The sequence below is a fragment of the Macaca fascicularis genome, chromosome 4, assembly GCF_037993035.2.
Source record: "Macaca fascicularis isolate 582-1 chromosome 4, T2T-MFA8v1.1".
In the NCBI taxonomy this organism is placed as follows: Eukaryota; Metazoa; Chordata; class Mammalia; order Primates; family Cercopithecidae; genus Macaca; species Macaca fascicularis.
This window is the reverse complement of record NC_088378.1, coordinates 58,064,579-58,087,749: the sequence shown is the minus strand read 5'-3', so window position 1 is coordinate 58,087,749 and position 23,171 is coordinate 58,064,579. Positions and strand designations below refer to the sequence as shown.

Below are 23,171 nucleotides of genomic sequence, written 5' to 3'. Positions count from 1 at the left end.
CTTCAAGATTTGACGAATGCACATTTTAATGCCACATCTACTTCTAGGAAGCTGTGGCTGAATAAAGCATTTTATTATATGGCATTCCCCAAATTACTTATATGGAATTTTAATCTACATAATGTCATACAACCATGTGAAAAGTAAAAACTAAAAAGCAATAACTTTTTGGGCTAGGAGTGGTGGCTCATTCCTGTAATCCCAGAACTTTGGGAGGCCAATGTTGGAGGATCACTTGAGGCTAGGAGTTGGAGGTCAGCCATGGCAAGCAACATGGTGAGACCCTGTCTCTATGCATTATTTTAAAAATTAACCAAGTGTAGTAACATGTGACTGTAGTACCAGCTCCTCAGGAGGCTAAGGTAGGAGGATCTCTTGAGCCTGGGCGACAGTATGAGAGCCTGTCTCAAAGAAAACAACAACAACTGCAGCAGAAATAACAAAATTTAACCCCCAATAAACTAAATTGATGGAGAATTGTGGGACCCAAATGACCAAAGAATGCGATTTTTCACTTTTGATGAATTAAAGGGTCTGCTGAGTGTCAGGATTCCCAGAATGTTTCATCTCAGGAAATACCATTTCCTCTGGTGAATCCACTCCTTAGTCCAGGTCCCCTGAGAAGCAGGTGCCTACATGGGATTCACGTGAGGGGTTTTCATTGGGAGAAACCCTGGGAGAACCATTCAGCAGGATGCAATTCTGACCCCAAGTGCAGGAGGGAGGGACAGGAGGTTGGGCAGGTGCATCCTACGCTACAGTGAATGGTGCTGGGACAACTGGATGCCACATGCAGAAGAATGAGGCAGACCCCTTCCTTACAGCACACACAAAAACTAGCTCTAGATGAATGGCAGATGTCCACCTAAGACATGAAACAATGAAAGTCTCAGAAGAAAACAGAGCAGTAAATTTCTGTGACCCCGAATTTTACAAATGCTTCTTAAGTACTGTACGCCAATAGCACAAATGGCAAAATAAAAAGTAGTTTAATTTCATTTCATGCAAATGTAAACTTTTGTGCTTCAAAAAGGACTCCATTAGGAAGGTTAAAAACTTACAGAATGACAGAAAGCATTTGAAAATCATATATCTAATAAGGGACTGGTATCCTGAATATATAAAGAACTCTTGCAACCCAACATTATAAAGCAAAATAACACAATTAAATATATGCAAAGAATTTGAAAAGATGTTTCTCCAAAGTGAGACAGGTGTAATACAGTGTGGCCACCAAAGAGAAAATTTTAGGCAGCAGTTTCAGGTTGACTAGCAAAAGGAATCTGTTGAAGTATCTGCAGAGGCTGTGGGCTACTAAGACCCTAAAAGACAGAGTATGGGCCAAGCTGGCTAAGAATGAGTGGACCCAACATGACCCTGGGTTTGACCTCGGTTTCACCTAGGACCCTATTATACACTCATTAACATACTAAACACACACCCACCAGCATCCTAACAATTCTGAGAACACCCATATTTGGTGTAAAACTGGGTGGTGCCACAGTTCTAAGCAATCTCCACCTTCTTTCAGGAATTTTCATGAATATTGAATATTCCATCCCTTGGTTAAAGAAACCCAGAAAGGTGGCAGCCCCAAACCCCCTTGCACCTGCCTCTCTCTTGAGTTCCCCTGCACTCCTGTAGAAGGAGGGGAAACTGGTACAGGCTTCCTGAGGGACAGTGTGACAGAGTTCATCAAGAGTCAAAAATATCCAAGTCTGAAATAAGAATATGTATTAAGAATGAATTAAGAATATGTAGAATAGATTCTGGATATCTATTCTACACAGTTAAATTGAGATTCATGCAAGCACAGTTTCTGCAGCATTTCGTTTCTGTAAAAGTAGCTGACTGGAGACCATCTAGATCTTCAGACACAGACACTGGTTGCATTTGTTGTGAGTGTGTACTTTTCCTTTTAGAAAAACTCTCCGCCCTTTCTCTATTTTCCTACTGGTCCTAGAATTTATTTCCCCAGGCGGTGTCAAGAGCCCGACACCTGCTGGGGTCGAGGTCTCATCAGAGTTTGGGGACCACCCATTGCCCACTGGCATCAGAAGAAGAATGCAAATGGCAGTGAACCCAGGAAGAGGTGCTCAGTGTCCACAGCCCTCAGGGCAATACCAACAGCACCCACAAGGGGACTCCTCACCCCGCTGGAATGGAGGACCCTAAACACAGTGAGGGTGGATGGGTGGGGCCTGCGTTCCTTACAGAGCAGGGAGCAGGAGACGGAGAGTTGGTGTAGTGTAGGGTCTGTGTGTGTGTCATCCTCCTCCCATTTTCCTGGCGGAGGTTTCTGTTTGTTCTCTGGCCCTACCTGTTTCCTTCCTCGCCCTTTCTCTGGTTCTCCCATTCTTCATTTCTAACCATCCCAAGGTTTTCTCTGCCTCACGACGTCTTTGCTCCGGGCCCCCAGCCCAGTGGAGAAACCAGGGGCCCTGGACCGTGAGCGGCAGGGTCGGGGAGGCGACAACGGGAAGCTCCTGTTGGACCCTGGGCACTCAGGATCTAGTGCGCCACGGGCACCCTCCCGCAGCAGCCCCAAGGCAAGGAGGATGGGGTCCTCGCGTGGGCCACACTGTCGGATCCCCAGAGATCCGAGCGGGACGGGGACGTCTCCACTGAGCCGGTGGCAAAGTCCCCACGAGGATGAAGGAGGAACCTCGTGCTCTTCACCCCACCAGGCCCCGCGTTTCCCGTCTCCTCCTGCCACGGTTCCTTGCCGCGACCGCGAGTCCTCCCAGGTCTTCCAAAAGCCGTGTTGTTCGGAAGCCCGGGAGCATCGACCCGCAGCGTGGCACCCTCTCCGCAGTCTCCACCGGGCGGGACCCGGGTCCGGAGCTCGGGCGGAGCGGGCGTCCTGGGAGGAGCGCGCAGAACTCGGAGAGGACGCAGCAGAGTCGAAACTGAAACTCCCTGTGCGAACTTTCCCCGAAAGTCACCTGTGGTTGAAATCAAAATCACCTATAATACACTCCCTGTGACAACACCGTTGGGAAAATATCTAGAACCAGTGCCTCGTCACTGCAGCAGAACCTCACGCCGCTGCCCGGGTTCCGTATCCCCAGACCCTTGTGGCCCCAAACAGATCGGGCGAACCCACCCTATGGCCGTCGCTGGGACTCCTGGCCCCACTCTTCCTTACTACTTCACTTCCACATTTTCACGTGTTTCAGAATCGAAACCATGAAAAGTCAATGTGTGAAAGGCTCCCCGCCCCTGCCTGCCTCCACTCTCATTGGCCACACGCCTGGGAGGAAAGTTTATTGGATTCTTCTCATCTTTCCAGGGAGTCTTTACGCCATTTCAAATGAATATAAATACATATTCTTAATTCAGACTTGGATATTTTTGAGTCTTGATGAACACTGTCACATTGTCCCTCAGGAAGCCTGTACCAGTTTCCCCTCCTTCTACAGTGGATGTTTCACCCTCCTCTGCACAAGCTGGGCCTTCACAATTACAGACAAGAGTGTCACCAGCACTGCTATCCCGTGACATGAGACGCTTTAAAGGTGCAATACTTTGCACAGCAATTCTGTATCTGGAAATCTGTTCTACACAATTAAATTGAGATTCATACAAGCACAGTTTCTGCAGCATTTCGTTTCTGTAAAAGTAATGGACTGGAGACCATCTGGATCTTCATACATAGACACTGGTTACATTTGATGTGATGCAGTCATTCTATGTAATGTAGTGCAGAGATAAAAAGGAAAATAATCTATATGTGCGGGTATTGGAAGATCTTCAACGTGTGTTATTTTGAGATTGAGTCTGCGTTCAATAGAGTGCCTATGGACTTATATTTGTTTTAAAAACCAGAATTAATACATAAATACATCTCTACTGTTAGTAAGGAAAGCAGCATTTCCATAACTTATTGCTAGTTTGTTTATCCATTTTAGGAAAAATCAATACACTTGAAAAGCCATGGTGGCAGGAATTGGTCATCACCGGCCCAGATTCTACACTGCCCTACAGATGATTCTAACTGAGGTTGCCAGAGGAACAGGATGTGGAATGTAGTCACGTTTCAGAGAGAAACCTAGTCAGACTGGACCAGGGGTCTTGCCCAGACCTCTGCCTCTTCACCCAACTCCCACCTGGTCAGCCAGTGACCCTAGAGGGGCTGGGATGATGCTGGGAGGGCAGTGAAGATGGGGAGCCAATGGTGGGAGCATGGTGAACATGCAGAGCTCAGACCCCACACCATCTGGGGAGGAGCTGGGTGTGATGCTGGGAGCACTGGGAAGGCAGGGAGCCTGGACACAGCACTCACTGCTCCTCCCATCTGGGACAGGATTGGGGTGGGTGATGAGAAAAGTTTCCCGAGTAACACAGTTCCCAATCCTGGCAGAATGACTCGCCCCAGTTGCACTACAGCCAAGACCCACTTGGCCCCCGGACCAGTCTAACACAGGGCATGGTAAATTCAGGAGTGAATACTACTGAAGCACCTGCCAGGGCATAGGAAACAGTAACTAGAGGCCGGCTCAGCAAGTGGCTCAGACTACCTCGCCCCACACTCTCCAATACTGAGTGTGGAGGAAGCTTTGAGCCCAGGAAGTTGAGGATTCAGTGAATTATGATCGTGCCACTGCACTCCAGACTGGTGACAGAGCATGACTCTGTCACACACATGCTCACACACATAAATTGTGTGAGCAATTGTCACACAGGGAGATCCAGATGCGCTCACTGTGGATCCAGGTCTCAGGGAGCAGGAGGGTGTTCTGTATTGTGGGGAGATGGGGGACACAAGTGGGAGGGGGTATTTGTGCCCAGCTTTAAAGGTGGCTGGCCCTTTGCCCAGGGGGAACAGGCCAGCAGAATGCGCTGACAGTGGGGAACCACCAGGAACTTTCTCTAGAACCTGCTCTGCTGAGCCCGCTGCGCCATCCCTGGACCTGGGCAAGGGAAGCTGCTGAACTGGGAGCTCAGGGCCCATCTCTCTGAGGAGCTTTCTAAATCAGCAAGTGTGTCACAGGTTGAGATTTTAGGGACGAGGTCCTCAATGTTGTCCTCAATTTTAATGAGCAGACTCTTTTGACCAGTCTGCATTGGGCAGAGCAGGAGCAAGACATAAATATTTAAGATAATTTTTAAAGCTGTTTAATTTTGGTAAAAACATAGAAGATAAAATTTACCATCTTGACCAATTGTTTAGTGTACAATGTGTTGTTTTAAACCTCTGAAACCCTGCCTGCTGTTCCTGTAATAAAACCTAGCCCGGGCCAGGCGCGGTGGCTCACGCCTGTAATCCCAGCACTTTGGGAGGCTCAGTGGATCACCTGAGGTCAGGAGTTTGAGACCAGCCTGGCCAACACAGTGAAACCCCATCTCTACCAAAAATTCGCCAGGCGTGGTGGAGGGCGCCTGTAATCCCATCTACTGCGGAAGCTCAGGCCAGAGAATCCCTTGAATCGGGGAGGCAGCGGTTGCGGTGATTCGAGATCAGGCCACTGCACTCCAGCCTGGGCAACAAGAGCGAAACTCCGTCTCTAAATAAATAAACAAATAAGAAAACCTAGCCCGGACTGTAATCACGTCCACTGGGAACTGGGGAAGTAGTGGAAGGGACGCCATCAGGCCTGTGGCTGCCCCCAGAGCATGGTGAGCCAAGGACCCCGCGGCGCAAGCAGGGGAGGGAGAGTGTCGCGGGCCCAGGCGGGGACAGGGAGACGCCGCCCCCGCTGAATATTCCTCTGCAAGTTTCTTCACCTTCAATAAAAAATGCTGTGATGATTAAATGAATCTGTCGTGGAAGGAACCGTGTCCTGGCAGGGGCCGGGCCGACACTCAGACACCAACCCGAAGGGGGCTGGGGCAAAGGGGAGGGACACCCGGAAAGGGGAGGGACACCTGCAGGGCAGACAACCGTATTTCTAACGGCGGGAAACGTGGATGTAACGGCGGGAAACGTGGATGGAGCGCCCCCATATATAAGCCTACTTTTCAACCTTGAGGTGATTCGTCTTCCAGGCTCCCCTTCCATCAAGTCTCTTGTCCCCAGCGCTCTGGTTCCCCAATGACGGCTGCCGCCGCTACCAAGATCCTTCTGTGCCTCCCGCTTCTGCTCCTGCTGCCGCGCTGGTCCCAGACTGGGGGAGACGGTGAGTTAGTGGATGGAGCTTAAGCGGGGCGGGGGCCAAACCTGGGGGGCAGCAGGTTTCAGAGGAGGGGAGGCTTCTGGAAGCACGCGGGAGATCTCCCCGAACTGAGCGCCCGTTCAGTTCCGATCGGCAGCTCCTTCCTGCCCGGTCCACTCCCCGAGGCTGCTTCTTGCCAGGGGAGAGGCGAAATGGAGCGGGGAGGAAAGGAGGCTGACAGGAGGGTGGAGGGGCCAGAGGGCTGCAGAGAGCGAGGTGGAACTGGGATCCCTGGTGCAGCCTGGCAGCCCCGCCGCCTTCGGGAAGGAAAAATCAGAGCCCCGGGAACCGGAGCTGGGGACAGGACAGGGGTGAAGCAGCGTTCCACAGGGACACAGGCCTGCTCTGCTCTCACCCGCTCTCCACCACAGGAACCCTCCAGCACCCCCAGGGCTCCCTGCCCTTGAATGTTTCCCTGCACTTTCCTGCAGACATTCACCTGCACCCAGGAGCTCAGCAGACACCCCCACCCCTCCCCTCACCATCCACTGCCACCACCCAGGTCACATCCTCTTACTCCCCACTTCAGCCCAGCTGGTCACCCTAGAGGTCTCCCATCCATGAAGGGGCCCTCACCACTTCCTACACCATGCGGCACCTTCTGCCTCTTGCCTGAGGACACACCCCAGCAAACACACCCCCTCCCCTCAGAACCTGTGCAGGCGGGATGGGAAGCACCATTCCCTCCAGGAGACCCTGGGAACTCTGGTGAGTAGAGGCGCCCACTTCTGCCCTTGGGGCCTGGACTCGCCTGTTCTTCCTACTGGGGAGCCAGCGTCATAGAGAACAGTCACTGTGTAGACACAGGTCAGCAAAGCCTTTTTAGAAAGGGAGGAAGGATGCCCTGTGATCTTTGCAGGCCTTGGGTTCTCCGTCCCTGTGTCCAGTCCTGTCCCTTTATAGAGCAACAGCAGGCAACGGCAACCTGCAAATGAGGGGGGACCAGATTTGGACCCTGTCCTAGGTCGCTGATCCCAGATGAGGGGATTACAGTGTCCCAGTGAATAGTGCCCCATCCCCTATGGTGTCATCTCCAAGTGATGTCTCGGGGGCCAGTTGGAGAGCGGTCCTACCTTACCTGTGGCTTCTGGGTGGTGTGGATGTGATGGGAGTGGGGGTCCCATAGTTAGGGGCTTACTCTCCCCTCCTTTGCTGCTGAGTGGCATCTATGGTCCATGGGGACCATCAGGGACCTTCCCTGATGGTGTGATCTGAGGTTGAGGGGGTGCAGCCATGTTGTGTCCTGGGGATGGTGGCCAACTGCTTGTGCAGTTTCTTGGTTGCCATAAATATCTTTGGAGAAGGTCACAAGGACTCATCGTACTTGCTGCCGGGTTAAAGAGTTCTTCCTCACTAGAAACTGGTGTCTTCTTCTAGTCATGGGTTCAGGGTCTGAGAAGTGGCTTCATTCTGCAAATTGGGCAAAGCCACCTTGTTCTTGATGGACTGGCTACTTTCAGCCTCCTGGTCATCCATCATTTGTTTTATCTGTTTCTTGTAATTATTTAAATCCAGCAGTATCCAGGTTGGGTTTCCATTTCTTTTGGACCTTGGACCCCTTTGTTCTATGAGCCACGGGCATAACTTTGTATGACTGAGGTTCCCAGTTGGCATTGTGACTTCTCTAATCATTTCCATCATTGCACCCTCCTTGCTCCTGACAGTTGACAGCCTCCAGCTGGAATCTGTAATTTCAGAATTTTTCATCCCATTACTACTGGGAGCCCATTTCTGGAACAGCATCTCCTACCGCCAAACCTGGTCTTCAGCAATAGGCATCCCTAAGCTTCATTCCATGCCTTCTCATGGGGCCTTCTTTATATGCTGGGTAAGCAGGAGTCCTCCAGGTTTCCCATGAGCACAGTGGATGGAAATTGTTCTGGATTTTCACACTTAGGCCCCTCTGGCATGGGCACTTCTCTGAGCCCGTGATCCCTCCCTCTACTACCTGCCTTAGATATTCAGATTTTCTATTTCTTGCTGCGTGGACCATCCCTTTGTCCAGGGTTTCAGGGAGGCATCCTCATAGCACATGCATGCCATCACCAGGGGCTTTGCCAACATGTTAAATCTTGTGACCATGATAATTAATTCTTCTTTATCCAACTGGTTCCATCCTCAGTCCATCCTACCATGCACCAGCACACTCAGGGGCAGCCCCCACACCCTCTCCCACCTCCCACAGTCCACATGGGCTGCTGCTGAAGATCCTCTGCCAACCAGGCCCTTCCTCCTCTAGCAGTCCTGGCACCCCTTTAGCAAGGTCATGTCTTGACTAATGTGGGCAGAGGGGCAGTGGGACATGTTTGGGGACAAGTGGTTTCTCAGCAGGCAGAGACCTCCTCCTCCTCCTCCTCCTCCTCCTCCTCCTCCTCCTCCTCTTCCTTGTCCTCATGCGAGGGGCAAGCACTCGCCTTAATCTTGTGGACACCACAGTTCTGGAGGGGGAAATCCTTCCTAGGCCAGCCCAGCCTGCCAGAGGCGTCCTCTTATTGTCACAGTGTGAAGGAGGGCTAACTAGGGGTCTTTCTCTCCCCACCCACCCCTCACCTGCCTTTCTCCACAGACCTTCACTCTCTTTGCTATGACATCACCATCATCCCTAAGTTCAGACCTGGACCACAGTGGTGTGCGGTTCAAGGCCAGGTGGATAAAAAGACTTTTCTTCACTATGACTGTGGCAACAAGACAGTCACATCCGTCAGTACCCTGGGGAAGAAACTAAATGTCACAAAGGCCTGGAAAGCACAGAACCCAGTACTGAGAGAGGTGGTGGACATGCTCACAGAGCAACTGCTTGACATTCAGCTGGAGAATTACACACCCAGGGGTAAGTTTCAGATGGCCCAGGACAGGAGGGAGCAGATACAGTGGTAGGTTAGAGGCATTTATAGTTTTCACGTAAAAATACAAATGGGGGCTGGGCGCGGTGGCTCATGACTACAATCCCAGCACTTCGGGAGGCCGAGGTGGGCCGATCACAAGGTCAGGAATTCGAGACCAGCCTGACCAACATGGTGAAACACTGTCTCTACTAAAAATGCAAAAATTTGCTGGGTGTGGTGATGCACACCTGTAATCCCAGCTACTTGGGAGACTGAGGCAGGAGGATCCCTTGAACCCAGGAGGCAGAGACTGCAGAAAGCTGAGGTGGTGCCACTGCAGTCCAACCTGGGCAACAGAGTGAGACTTTATCTCGAAAAAAAAAAAAAAAAAAAAAGGCCGGGCGCGGTGGCTCAAGCCTGTAATCTCAGCATTTTGGGAGGCCAAGGCAGGTGGATCACAAGGTCAGGAGATCAAGACCATCCTGGTTAACACAGTGAAAACCCATCTGTACTAAAAATACAAAAAATTAGCCAGGCGTGGTGGTGGGCGCCTGTAGTCCCAGCTACTTGGGAGGCTGAGGCAGGAGAATGGTGTGAACCCGGGAGGCGGAGCTTGCAGTGAGCCAAGATTGTGCCACTGCACTCCATCCAGCCTGGGTGACAGAATGAGACTCCGTCTCAAAAAAAAAAAAAAAAGGAGGGTCATCTCACCCCTCAAGAGGTCTAGAGGCAAGGCCAAGATGTGGCAGAGAGAGTAAGGCCAGGAAATTGTAAGGGGAACAGGATGTGGGTATAAAATTTGTCAAGACCAGAGCTGATCTCTCTCTGATGGGGGCAGAACCCCTCACCCTGCAGGCCCGGATGTCTTGTGAGCAGAAAACTGAAGGACACAGCAGTGGATCTTGGCAGTTCGGTTTTGATGGACAGGTCTTCCTCCTCTTTGACTCAGAGAACAGAATGTGGACAACGGTTCATCCTGGAGCCAGAAAGATGAAAGAAAAGTGGGAGAATGACAAGGATGTGACCATGTCCTTCCATTACATCTCAATGGGAGACTGCACAAGATGGCTTGGGGACTTCTTGATGGACATGGACAGCACCCTGGAGCCAAGTGCAGGAGGTAACAGCTGTAAAAGAAACAGGGATCTGGAATGAGATCAGAAACGGTGATCTGAAGAAACTAGTTCTTGAGTTCAGTTTCAGTCATCCCAGTGTACATGTTTATGTTCAAATGACCCCCTCATGGGGCGCTCCTCTTGGGGGTGCTGGCGTGCCTGTGCTCTCCCATCCTCCTCTCCCTTCTCCCTCCTGACTCCTATTCCTCATTACATTTGCTACTGCTCCGCGCACTGCGGATTTCTCACCAGCCTTGAAATTGCAGGTGTCACTGTGTTTTCAGACCTTTCTTCTTAGTGTTTCCTCTTCTTATAATCACTTTTCCTTTCCTTTCCCTCGTCTGCTGGAAATCCATCAAAACCACCTCCAACATCAGCCCAGAGACCCTCCCCTCCCCAACTCTGGAGCATCACCTCCTTTTCCACCACAGCAGGAGGGTGGGCTGTGCTGTCACCTTGCTTCCCTCAGCAGCTGTGTGAGCTCCCTGAGGACAAGGGACACCCCCTCTCCCTTCCTAACCCAGGACCTGTCACACCGGCTGCCCCACACCAGCGGGGAGGGGACAAAACTTTTGCCTTCCGGGATGACCTAGGGTGGCAGGAACTGAGGAGGTGTCTCCTCAGATTTGGGGCCTGGACAAGGGTTGCCACTTTTGTTTTTCCATTTCAGCACCACTCACCATGTCCTCAGGCACAACCCAACTCAGGGCCACGGCCACCACCCTCATCCTTTGCTGCCTCCTCATCATCCTCCCCTGCTTCATCCTAGCTGGCATCTGAGGAGAGTCGTTTAGAGTGACAGGTACTGTGGGCAGAATTGCAAGTGGAGCAAGGAGCAGGTGGGTGAGGAGGGAGGACGGGAAAAGAGAATTCCCAGAGTCCCACCCCTCCCTGTGGCTGGGACCTTCTCATCCTGACATGAGACAGGTGAATGAGACCTTGTGTCACCTGTTGGCAATGACCTGGGCAGCTCATTCCTGAGTACTGATGGATTCTCACCTTCAGAGTCCAGAGTGAAATGGAGGGGCCCATACCAAGGCTCAGAGTCTGTTGAGCTTGAGGTTTAACAAGTTCGGGCATGATTCAGAGCAGATTCCTATTCAGGAAGGGTGTGTGGCCTGCAGGCAGCAGGAATTCAGATATGGGCAGTCCTCTTAATTGAGTTAGGTGCATCATGGTAGCTTTACATGAGGTGTGACAAGGGAAGGGGGATTCCATCTCTGAGGCTAAGAGAGAGACCTGGGTGTAATCCCAGGAGGAGGGGGCTGGGAGAGCCTTGGTACACCTAATGGAAAAGGTGGGAGTGCAGGGCTACCTTCCTACAGAAAGTGGCTTGGGTTCCAGGAATTAAGGTGGAAGGTGAAGAGTAGAGGATGCTCAAGAGAAGGATTTTTTAAAAGTCAGTCACATGAACCCATGGGGTTTGCATCTGGGCCCTGAGGCAGCTCCCCTGCCATCACCCTCCTGCACACCCCAGATCCTGAGCCCACTGATGGCCCTGTCAGGAGCAGAGTGCACTCAGAGGAAGGAGGGTCTGAGGTGCTGCTGGGGTTCCACGGGCACCACTGGGCTGCACCAGGAATGGATAAGGTGGAACAGGGACAGATACCTTCAGAGCTATGGGTGCTGCTCCCAGTGTGAGGAAAGGCTCAAGAAGAAGGGGAAAGAATGACGTTTGCCTGCAGGTCCACACAAGACCAAGGGCACAGGAATATAGAACCCTGTCTTTGGATGTCTGCCCCACTCCTTGCCATGTTTTAGGCCCTCTCATCAGATCATAGAGAGGGCCTTGAGTGAGGGCGCGGACCCATCACTACCAGCTTCAGACCTGTGGGCCCCTCCACTCCATGCCCTGGTCAGGTGCAGGGCCTGGACTGACTCTGTGATGTGACAAAGGAGGAAAGAGGTTGGTCCAAGCTGCAGTTGCCAGGGTTGGGGCACAAGGGAAAAATAGGTCCCTTAGTGCAGGGGGCTCTGAGACATGGAGTGACCAGTGAAAGATTACCCTGGAAAAGTGATCCGGGTTCTCTGCCTGTTAAACCAACATTTGTGTCCCCTTTGAAGGTTAAAGATGACACCAAAAAGCCCCTGTGAGCAGGTTCTCAATCAAACTCGTCCTTCTGGCTGGCGACTTGCCCACCACCTACTGTGTATGTCCAGAGGCCTCCAGCAGATCATGATGACACCATGGACTCAATAGCTCATTCACTGCCTTGATTCCTTTTGCCAACAATTTTACCAGTGGTTATTCCTAACATATTATGCAATTTTCTTTTGGTGCTACCTGATGGAATTTTTGCACTTAAAGTTCTGGCTGACTAAACAAGATATGTCAACATTTTCTTTCTTCTGCTTTTGTTTGGAAAATCAAGTACTTCTTTCAATGATGATCTCTTTCTTGCAAATGATATTGTCAGTAAAACAATCATGTTAGACTTCGGACCTCCAGGGATTCCTTCCATGTTTTGAAAGAGAATTGTTTAATTATTTAATAACAAAAAATTTTATATTAATGATACTTTCCTTTAGTGTACTTTCCTTTAATGTATTATTCTGTACTGATATTTAAATAAAAAGTTATATTTCCCAAAAACCTACAGAGTTTGGAATTTTGTTCTATTACTCAGTAGAGGATTAATGTTACTTCATTTTTCCTCCATGATATGGAGTAATAAATGAGTGATTCTACCAGATTTTGTATGGGAAAAGAGAATCTACAAAACATGGCTGAAAAAAATCAGAGACAACACAAATACATGGAAAAATATTTCATGCTCATGGATGGGAGAATCAACTTAGTTAAAATGGCCATACTTCCAAAAGCAATTTATAGATGCAACACTGTCTCTATCAATACCAATGTCACTTTTCACAAATTAGAAAAATCTAATCTAAAAGTTATCTGGAATTTAAAAAGAGCCCAAATAGGCAAAACAATCATAAGCAAAAAGAACAAAGCCAGAGGCATCACATTGCCTGACTTCAAACTATAATATAAGGCTACGGTGATCAAAACAGAATGGTACTGGTACAAAAATAGACACTCAAATCAGTGAAACAGAATAGAGCTCAGAAAGAAACCTTCACACCTTGTAACCTTCAACAAAATCAACAAAAACAAACAATGGGGAAAGAGTCCTAATTCAACAAATGGTGCTGGGATAACTGGCTAGCCATGTGCAGAAGAATGAAACTGAACCTCTACCTTTCACCATATATGTAAAATAACTCGACGTGAATTAAAGGTTTAAATGTAAGTCCTAAAACTATAAAAATTCTGGAAGATAAGCTAGGAAATGCCACTTTGGACATACGGCCTGACAAACATATCGTGATGAAGACACCAAAAGCATTTGCAACCAAAAAACAAAAATTCATAAATGGGACCTCATTAAAGAGCTTCTCCACAGTTTAAAAAAAAAAAAAATTAGCAACACAGTAAACAGCCTATAGGATGGGAGAAATATCTGCAATCTGTGTGTCTGACAAAGCTCTAATATCCAGAATCTACACAGAACTTAAACAACTCAACAAGCAAGAACAAAATCCCAATTAAAAAATAAGCACAGAATGTGAACAGACACTTTTCAAAAGAAGATTTGCAAGTGGTCAGCAAACATGAAAAAATGCTCTTTGGGAAGCCGCGGTGGGCAGATCACGAGCTCAGGAGTTTGAGACCAGCCTGACCAACATGGTGAAACTCCGTCTCTACTAAAAATACAAAAATTAGCCAGGCATAATGGCGCACACCTGTAACTTGTAATGGTGCATAGTCTAATGTTGAAACTATAAAATACCTTGGACTGGTACTTTCTAGTGTTTTCCAGCAGATGGCACTGCTCATCTTTCAAATATTTCAGTAAGCCCAGCGGGTTTGCGCACAGCGAGTTTGTGCCCTGAGCTCCTTGGCACACAGCTTGGGATCCACAGCCAAGGGCTACAGAGAAGACAAAAGAGACGTTGGCATCATGGTGAAAGAGGAATCCATAAAGAGTTCATTTTTGAGGATTGGGGCAGTTCCTTCTGCCCTGCAGATCAAGATGCCTTGAGGGCAAAGAGCAGAGGGGTACTCTCTGGTGGCCCAGCAGTTCTGCCCCGGGGAGAATTCTCTTCTGCTACAGTGAAAACCAACTTCATCCCGGGGGGACCAGGAAGATAGGTCAGAGTGAAGAGCTGTCTGAGTGTTTCAGATCACACAGTGACTGCTTGCTTGAGGGCTTCAGAACTCCTTCATGAACTGGGAGACAGCCCCTGAGGTGAAAGGTGCGTGGGCAGGATGGGCCTGACAATGACAACTCTCAAGATGACACGCAGTTTCTCCCATGTGTTTCTGTGTGTCTTTGTGTGTGCCCGTGTATGTGCATGGTTGTGTCTGTATTTCTGCATGCATGTGTGTGTGTGCGCGCGCGCACATGCCTGTGTGGTGTGAGTGTGTGTGAGAGACTGTCCCTGCATGTCTCTGTGTGTGTGTGTGTGTGTGTGTGTGTGTGTGTGTGATAACATGCCTGTATGAATGGAGAATGGGTTTTCTGGTTGAGTTGCTGTGGAGGGAGACAGGGTCTCCAGGGCGCTTCCTGCCCACCCCTCCTTCTGTGTAGCCAGTAGCACAAATAGCACAATAAAAGGTAGTTTAATTTCATTTCATGCAAGTGTAAAACTTTTGAGCTTCAAAAACTACTCCATTTAGAAGGTGAAGAAAAAAAAAAACTTCCAGAATGAGAGAAAATAATTGAAAATCATATATCTGGTACGGTACTGTTATTCTGAATATATAAAGAACTCTTGCAACTCAGTATTATAAAGTGAAGTAAGCCAATTTAAATATATACAAGGAATTTGAATAGACATTTCTCCAATGTGAGACAGGTAAACTACACGGTGGTCTCAAAAGAATAGAAAATTCTAGGCAGCAGTTTCAGGTGACAAGCAAAAGGAATCTGTTGAAATATCTGCAGCGGTTCTGGGCTGATAAGATGCTGAAAAACAGCGTGTGGACCAAGCTGATTAAGAATGAGTGGACCCAACATGGCCCTGGATTTGACCTAGGTTTCACCTAGGACCTCATTACATGCTGACTAACATACTAGTCAGCTCCCTAGCAGTTCTGAGAATACTCATATTTGGTGTAAAAATTCGAGGCACCAGAGTTCTGAGAAACCCTGTCCTTCTTCCAGAAATTTTCATGAATATTCCACCCGTTGATTGAAGAAACCCAGAAAGGTGGCAGCCCCAAGCCCCCTTGCCCCTGCCTGTCTCTTGAGTTCCCCTGCACTCCCTTGAGTATTTACTTTTCCTTTTACAATAAAACTCCATCCTTTCTCTATTTTCCTACAGGTCTTCAAATTCACTTCCCCAACCACTGCCAAGAGCCTGGCACCAAGAGCTGGGGTCGCGGTCCCACCGGCGTTTGGGGACCTCCCCTTGCCCATCGGCATCAGAAGAAGAAGGCAAATGGCAGTGAGCCCAGTAAAAGGCCCTCAGTGCCCACAGCCCTCAGGGAAATGCCAACCGCACCCACAAGAGGACGCCTCACCCCGATGGAATGGGTGACCCCAAACACAGTGAGGCTGGAGGGGGTGGGGCCTGCGCTCCTTACAAGGCAGAGAGCAGGAGAGGGAGAGTTGGTGGAGTGTGGGGCTATGCCTATGTCATCCTCTTCCCATTTTCCTGGCAGAGGTTTCCCTTTGTTCTCTGGCCCTACCTGCTTTCTTCTTCTCCCTTTCTCTGGTTCTCCCTCCCATCCTTCATTTCCAACCATCCCAAGGTTTTCTCCGCTCCACGGCATCCATGCTCCGGACCCCCAGCCCAGCTTATAAACCAGGAGCCCTGGACTGCGAGCGGCGGGATCCAGGAGGCGACAACTTGACGCCCCTTCCGGACCCTGGACACTCAGGACCTAGTGCATCCCGGCGCCCTCCTATAGCAGCCCCAGGGCAAGGAGGATGGGGGTCCTCGCAGGGCCCACACTGTCGGAGTCCCACGGATTCGAGCGGGACAGTGAGGTCTACACACTGAGCCGGTGACAAAGTCCCGGCGAGGATGAAACAGGAGCCTCGTGCTCCTCTTCCACCAGGCCCCGCATTTCCTTGATTCTTCTGACACGGGAACCGCGGGTCCGTTGCCGCGACCAGTGAGTCATCCCAGGTCTTCGAAAGGCCGTTTTTTTCCGGACACTGTGGACCAGGAGGCCCGGGGGTATCGGCCGGCAGCGGGGCACCCACTCCGGGGTCTCCACAGGGCGGGACCTGGGTCCGGAGCTCCCGCGAAGCAGACGCCCTGGGCGGAGCTCGCAGAAGCCAGAGAGGACGCGGAGGGGTGGAAACTGAAACTCCCAGGAGCGGAACTTTCCCCCAAAGTCGTCTGTGGTTGAAATCAGCAATCGCCTATAATATCCCCCCTGTGACAACACCGTTTGGTAGATATCTAGAACCAGTGCCTCCTCACTGAGGCAGCCCCGCACGCCTCTGCTCGTGTTCCCCGTCCCAGGACCCTCGGGGCCCACAACAGATCAGGCGAGCCCATCCGGTGACCCTCCCTGGGGCTCCCGGCCCCACTCTTTCTTACTTCTTCACCTACGTATTTTCACCCGTTTCAGGATCGAAACCATGAAAAGTCATGTGTGAAAGGCTCCCCCCGCCCCTGCTTGGGTCCACTCTCGTTGGCCACAGCCCAGAATGAGACATTATTGGATTCTTTGAATCTTTCCAGGGAGTCTTTATGCTATTTCAAACGCGTATGCATAGGTATTCTTAATTCAGACTTGGATATTTTTTACTCTTGATGAAACCTGTCACCCTGTCCTTCAGTTTCCCCTCCTTTTATAATGAATGTTTCACCATCCTCTGCCCAAGCTGGGTCTTCACAATCACAGACAAGAGTGTCGCCAGCATTGCCATCCTGTGACATGAGACGCTTTAACGGTGCATTACTTTGCACAGCAATTCTGTGTCTGCAAATCTATTCTACACAATTAAATTCAGATTCATGCAAGCAGTTTCTGCAGCATTTCATTTTTCTAAAAGTAACTGACTGGAGACCATCTGGATCTTCATACACAGACACTGGTTACATTTGTTGTGATGCAGTCATTCTGTGTAATGTCGTGCAGAGATAAAAAGGAAAGGAATCTATATGTGCGGGTATTGGAAGATCTTAAAAGTGTGTTATTTTGAGATAGAATCTGCATTCAGCAGAGTGCCTACGGGCTTATACTTGTTTTAAAAACCATCATTGATATATGTACACATCCCTATTGTTAGTAACGAAAACAGTATTTCCATAACTTATTGCCAGTCTGTTTGTCCGTTTTAGGAAACATCAATGTAGCTGAAAAGCCATGGTTGCAGGAATTGGTCATCACCGGCCAAGATCCTACACATCCTCCCAGCTGAGGTTGCCAGAGGAACAGGATGTAGAATGCAGTCAGGTTTCAGAGAGGAACCTAAAGTCAAACTGGACCAGGTGTCTTGTCTTGATCTCTGCCTCTTCACCCAACCCCCACCTGGTCAGGCAGTGACCCTGGAGGACCTGGGATGATGCTTGGTGGGCAGTGAAGATGGGAAGCCAATTTTGGGAGTATGGTGAACATGGAGAGTCGGGACCCCACAGCAACTGGGGAGGAGCTGGTGTGATGCTGGGAGCACTGGGAATGTAGGGAGCCTAGGCACAGCACTCACTGCTCCTCCCATCTGGGACAGGATTGGGGCCAGTGATAAGAAAAGTTTCCTGAGTAGCAGAGTTCCCAAGCCTGGCAGAATGACTCGCCCCAGTTGCCACTATGTCCAGCCCATCCTACACTTTATATTCTGTCAACAGCAATTTTTAAAACATTGTATCCAGAATGTAGACAAAGATAACCAATCACATAGGGAGGTAAGATAGCAACAAGAAGAACCAGCTGAAATGTGCAACAGAGACAGAAAATACATGGAACCTCTAGATCAGTACTCTGATAGAAATATAATGCAAGCCACAAGTATGAGCCACACAGGGAATTTTAAATATTCTAGTGAACACACTGAAAAAATAAAAAGAAACTGGTGAAATATATTTTTACAACATTTTTAACTCAATATGTTTTAACTAAATATTTATAACCACAATTATTATTTCAACATGTCATCAATGGAAAAATGAATAATGAGACATTTCACATTTTTATAGTAAACCTTTGAAATTTGGTGTGCACCATATACTGACAGTACTTCTCAATTTAAACTAGTTGTATTGCAAGCTCTCAATAGCCTCATGTAGCTAGTACTGCTGGGTTAGACTTTGCAGCTTTAGATTTTAGAATTACCTGGCTGGGCACGGTGGCTCACCCCTGTAATCCCAGCACTTTGGGAGCCGCAGGCGTGTGGACCACCTGAGGTCGGGAGTTCGAGACCATCCTGACCAACATGGTGAAACCCCTTCTCTACTAAAAATACGAAAATTAACTGGGTATGGTGGTTCACACCTATAGACCCAGTTACTCAGGAGGCTGAGGCACGAGAATCAATGGAACCCAGGAAGTGGAGGTTGCAGTGAGCCAAGATCATGCCACTGCATTTCAGCCCTGGCCATCGAGTGAGATTCTGTCTCAAAAAAAAATTAATAATAAATAAATAAATTAGAATTATCAGGGAGGGATTTAAAAATAACTATGCTTACTATGTTTCAATAGCTTTTAAAAAATGAAAAAAAAATCATTGAGTAAAACATTTTCCTGGTTTTCTTGCTCTGTTGTTGCTATGGCATGTGGGGCCTGCCAGTTAGAGCTAAACAGTCAGTTTTGCTGTTTCTAGGCAGGAAAATGCTCTCATCATAAGTAAATATCTAGTCATCCCAGGAGGTGACTCTGGTAATGTATGTTTTCATTAGTCAATTCCACTCTTAAAGGTACAATTCTCCTGACTTTTTAACGTTTTCCTAGGGTGCCATCCTGTATGTTAAATCCAAAATTGATGATTTCTTCTCAAAGGCAGTGTTACCATAATTCACACCATTTAGATATATTATTTAAAAAGTGCTTAAATCTTTTCAACATTGTTCATTAAGCTTCTGTTAAAATCATAAAAATGTCATGTCTGATTAATTCAACTGAGTTCAGTTTTTAAACAGTACTACTGTTTTACAATGTGCTATTTATTGTTTAAGCCTAGAATTCATTAGTGCTTCTAATAAACTGAAAGGGATGGAGTATTTTACTAATATATTCATCATAATTATAATAAATTTAAGACTGTGGGCCAATTTTATGAAATCTATATAGAAATGATAGGAAGTAAATGAATTTAACATAGTTCTAGCATTTATTTTGTCTGAAAGCCAATGTTCAGTGAAAACGTTTTTCTCTTCTGAAAACCTGAAGCAAGTAATGCTAGAAACGTGATTTTCTACAGAATTGACAGGTTGGTAAGATGAAACATGACCGAAGTAGTATCATTCATCTGTTTAACGTTTATAGCCTGGGAACATGCCTTATAATATGGCCAAAAGGCTACATGTTTCAATATACTCCTAAATATAAGAGACTTTAAGCTCATAAGTTCAGAAAGGAGTATTGTCTGTAAATTACATCTCAATAAGCTTAATATTTATAAAAGATAGGAGAAGACTAGCACTAGTCGAATAAGAGAAAAACAATAAGCTTTTCCAATCTACAAGTGCATCTGTGAAAAGCTAGGTTAAAGTCAACCCATTTTCTACCTCCTTGAGGCTGTGACTAACAGCCTGGAATGGTACAAATCCACTGGATGAAGACAGGAAAGAAGCTCAGGCTTCTGGCTCCCTTTCCCAACTTACTCCAGAGAAACAATGGAAGGAAGAAGGAAACACCTGACCAACAGACTACACAGCAGCAACCCTGGTTGCAAGATAACAACGGAGTATTGTTTCTAAAATATGAAGGAAAAGAACTTGAGCCTAGACTTTTATATCCAGTCAAATTTTCATTTAAATAGGAAGGTATCTTTTCTGTTGCAGTGGTAACAAATTGCCACATACTTACCTGCTTAAATCAGTACATCTTTGTTATTTCGCAGTCCTCTAGGTCACAAGCCTGAGATGGCATGACTGATTTCTCTGCTCCCAGTCCTCAAGGTCAAAATCAAGGTGTCCACCCACTGGGATCTGATTGGGAGGTTCTGCGAAGCATCTGCTTCCAAGTGCATTCAGGTTGCTTGCAGAATCCAGTCCTTGGACCTGTGGGACTGAGGTCCCAGCTTCCCTGCTGGCTGTCAGCTGCAGCCCTTCCCTAACTCCTAGAGGCCCCTCTCCAGTTTGCTCATGGTCCCCACAGCTCAGAGCCAGCAACAGTGCATGGAATCCTTCCCATGCTTAGAATCTCTCTGACATTGGACGCATCTTTCTTGGCTCCAGCATGAGAAAATTCTCTGCTTTTTAGAGCTCATGTGATGGCACTGGGCCCACCCAGAGAACCCAGGAAAATCTATTTTAAGGTCAACTGATTAGTAGCTTTAATTATGCCTGTGCAGAACCTAGACTAGCGGTACCTAGACTCACAGTACCTAGACTAGTGGTGCCTAGACTCACAGTACCTAGACTAGGAGTAGCTGGTTTCTCAAGGCCCCTCACCCCTTATTCTCTCCATCCCCTTCTTCCTGGCCCCCTTTCCTTTCCCATTTCCATTCCCACTTTCATAATCATTTCTTCTTTGCTTAAAATACTGGATTTTCCTGCTGCTGGTACGCTCCAGGCTCAAACAAACAGGCTAAGACAGCAGTTAGTTGTCCTATCATCAGTGTTTTCTAGAACATAACGTTCTAAAAAAGGTACAGGAAACTTGAAGGGGCAGCTTCCGAATCCTGCCCACCAGAGTGTATGAGAATTATTCAAAACATACAAAACCTGAAGGATATTTGCCTCCTAAAGATCCAAGTTGGAAATAGTTTAGAGGCAGGTACCTCAATAGAGCAAGAGAAACACAGGAGATTCGACAAGAGAACCGAGGAGGACGAGTGACCAAAGAATCTGTTCCAGATTACTGTTACCTCACAACAAGGGAAATGTGAAGTTAGGATCACAGAAACAAGGAAGTGTAACTAAGAATAACCGGAAATTACCGCTAGGAAAAAATCAGGAAAATGGGGCTGGAGGTGGCACAAGAAAGGGATAGGAAAACGTGCTGATAGTTCTAAAATTAGGAATAAAACAAAACCAATAACACCAATAAATGTGATACATATTGGTATGAGTCATAGGTTAAGGGCAGCCACCCTGAGAAGAAAACTAGAATATATAACTTTTAAACCAACCAAAGAAAACCTCGGTATACTAAATGGAGCACAGGTATGGAGGGGGAAATACCAGCAATAAAAAAACAATAAATACACGTGGACCAGGCACAGTGGCTCATGCCTGTAATCCCTGCACTTTGGGAGGCCGAGGTGGGAGGATCGCTTGAGCTCAGGAGTTCAAGACCAGCCTGGGCAATATAGGCAGACCCCATCTCTACAAACAAATATAGAAAATTAGCCCAGTGGGTGGCGCATGCTTGTAGTCCTGGCTACTTGGAGGCTGAGGCAGCAAGATGACCTGAGCCCAGGAGTTAGAGGCTGCAGCTAGCTATGACCACGCCGCTGCACTCCAGCCTGGACAACAGAGGAAGACCCCGTATCTTAAAATAAACAAACAAAAAAGATGGCATAGCTAAATCCTAAACAATAATAATTACAATAAAGGTGAATTACTAAACTCATCACATAAATCACTGAAACTCCCAGGCTGGATTTTAAAATATCAAATAATATACACTATTTTCAAAAGACAATGTTAAATGTAAAGTTTAAAAATCATAGGTGCTGTATCTCTCAAGAAAGGCTACTTTGTTTGTTTGTTTGTTTTAGCCACTACAATATGCTTTATTGTTCTTGGAAAGGGCTCAGGATTTGGTTTTAAATCAGGCTGCACACTTTTCATCAGTCTCACATCTCTCTCCCCATGCCAAACTGGCTCCAGTTAGCAATGCCGCATAAATACCAGGGAGACCTTCAGAAACTTCCAGAAGCCTCCCCTCCTCCTGACCTCCAACCCCTGAAATCCAAGACCTCCCCTGTTAGCCCAGGACCCCTACTTAGGGTCCAGTCTGGAACTCGCCAACCCGACCCACTTTGGACCAGCCTGGTAGCAGTAGAGGCTGGAGAAAAACACCCAACTCTGCGCCAGCAACTGTGCCACTGGGGACTGGAGCCCAGGGTGTGACATGCCTGGAGGAAGCAGAGGGCCCCTGCATGAGTCACCCCAGCCCTCAAGGCTGTCACAGCTCCAGTGGCCCCGCACCGCCCCCTTGCAACTCCAGGCCATGGGTAGCGAAGTGCTTGGATTCTTGCTCCCTCTCAGACCCCACCCCTTCTTTTCTCCTTCCCTTTCCTCCTGGCCGCCTTATCTTTTCCCATTTCCATTCCTGCTTTCAGACTCATTCCTTCTTTGTTTAAAACACAGATTTTCGCCTGGGCACTGTGGCTCATGCCTGTAATCCCAGCACTTTGGGAGTCCGAGGTGGGCGGATCAGGAGGTCAGGAGTTCAAGACCAGCCTGTCCAACATAGTGAAACCCTCTCTCTACTAAACATACAAAAAAAGTAGCCAGGTGTGTTGGCAGCCGCCTGTTATCCTAGCTACTCGGGAAGTTGAGGCAGGAGAATCTCTTGAACCTGGGAGGCGGAGACTGTAGCAAGTTGACATTGTGCAACTGCACACCAGCCCCTGCAACAGTGCCAGACTCCGTCTCAAAAAGAAAAAAAAGGCAAGATTCTTTTGGCCCCGGTGCACTCTAGGCTCAATCAAACCAGCTGAAGACAGCAGTTTGCTGTCCATCATCATGCTGCTATGTTTTCTAGAAGATTCTATCCTGATGAAGCACCCCCAGACTGGTTGAAAACGAGTTACTCTTTCTTGGAAAATCTTTGTGGACACCCAGGTGGGCATTCAAATTTCCAAGTTGTGGCCAGTTGCAGCGGCTCCGGACGGAGAGGGGCGGGGACTCAGCGACGCAGGCGGAGGGAGGGCGGCTGTCGCTGGTGCAGGCGGTGACGGGGAGACACTGCCGGCACTGAGTATTCCTGTGGAAGTTTC

General features: G+C 48.3%; 1 protein-coding gene across 2 annotated transcripts in view; it reads left to right on the top strand.

The window, feature by feature from the left end:
* The first annotated feature begins 5,974 nt into the window (after nt 1–5,974).
* Nucleotides 5,975–23,171, top strand: part of LOC102129566 (UL16-binding protein 2) — a 39,830-nt gene continuing 22,633 nt past the window's right edge. Inside the window, exons 1-5 of one of the 2 annotated variants that reach the window (XM_005552107.4) lie at nt 5,975–6,119; nt 8,722–8,985; nt 9,819–10,100; nt 10,766–10,897; nt 12,160–12,688. In XM_005552107.4, coding sequence (XP_005552164.2) covers nt 6,035–6,119; nt 8,722–8,985; nt 9,819–10,100; nt 10,766–10,875 — 741 coding nt within the window. In that variant the 5' untranslated portion in view covers nt 5,975–6,034 and the 3' untranslated portion in view covers nt 10,876–10,897; nt 12,160–12,688. Of the gene's footprint in view, nt 6,120–8,721; nt 8,986–9,818; nt 10,101–10,765; nt 10,898–12,159; nt 12,689–23,171 lie in introns of those variants that run through there. The other variant, XM_074037233.1, reaches the window with a different exon arrangement.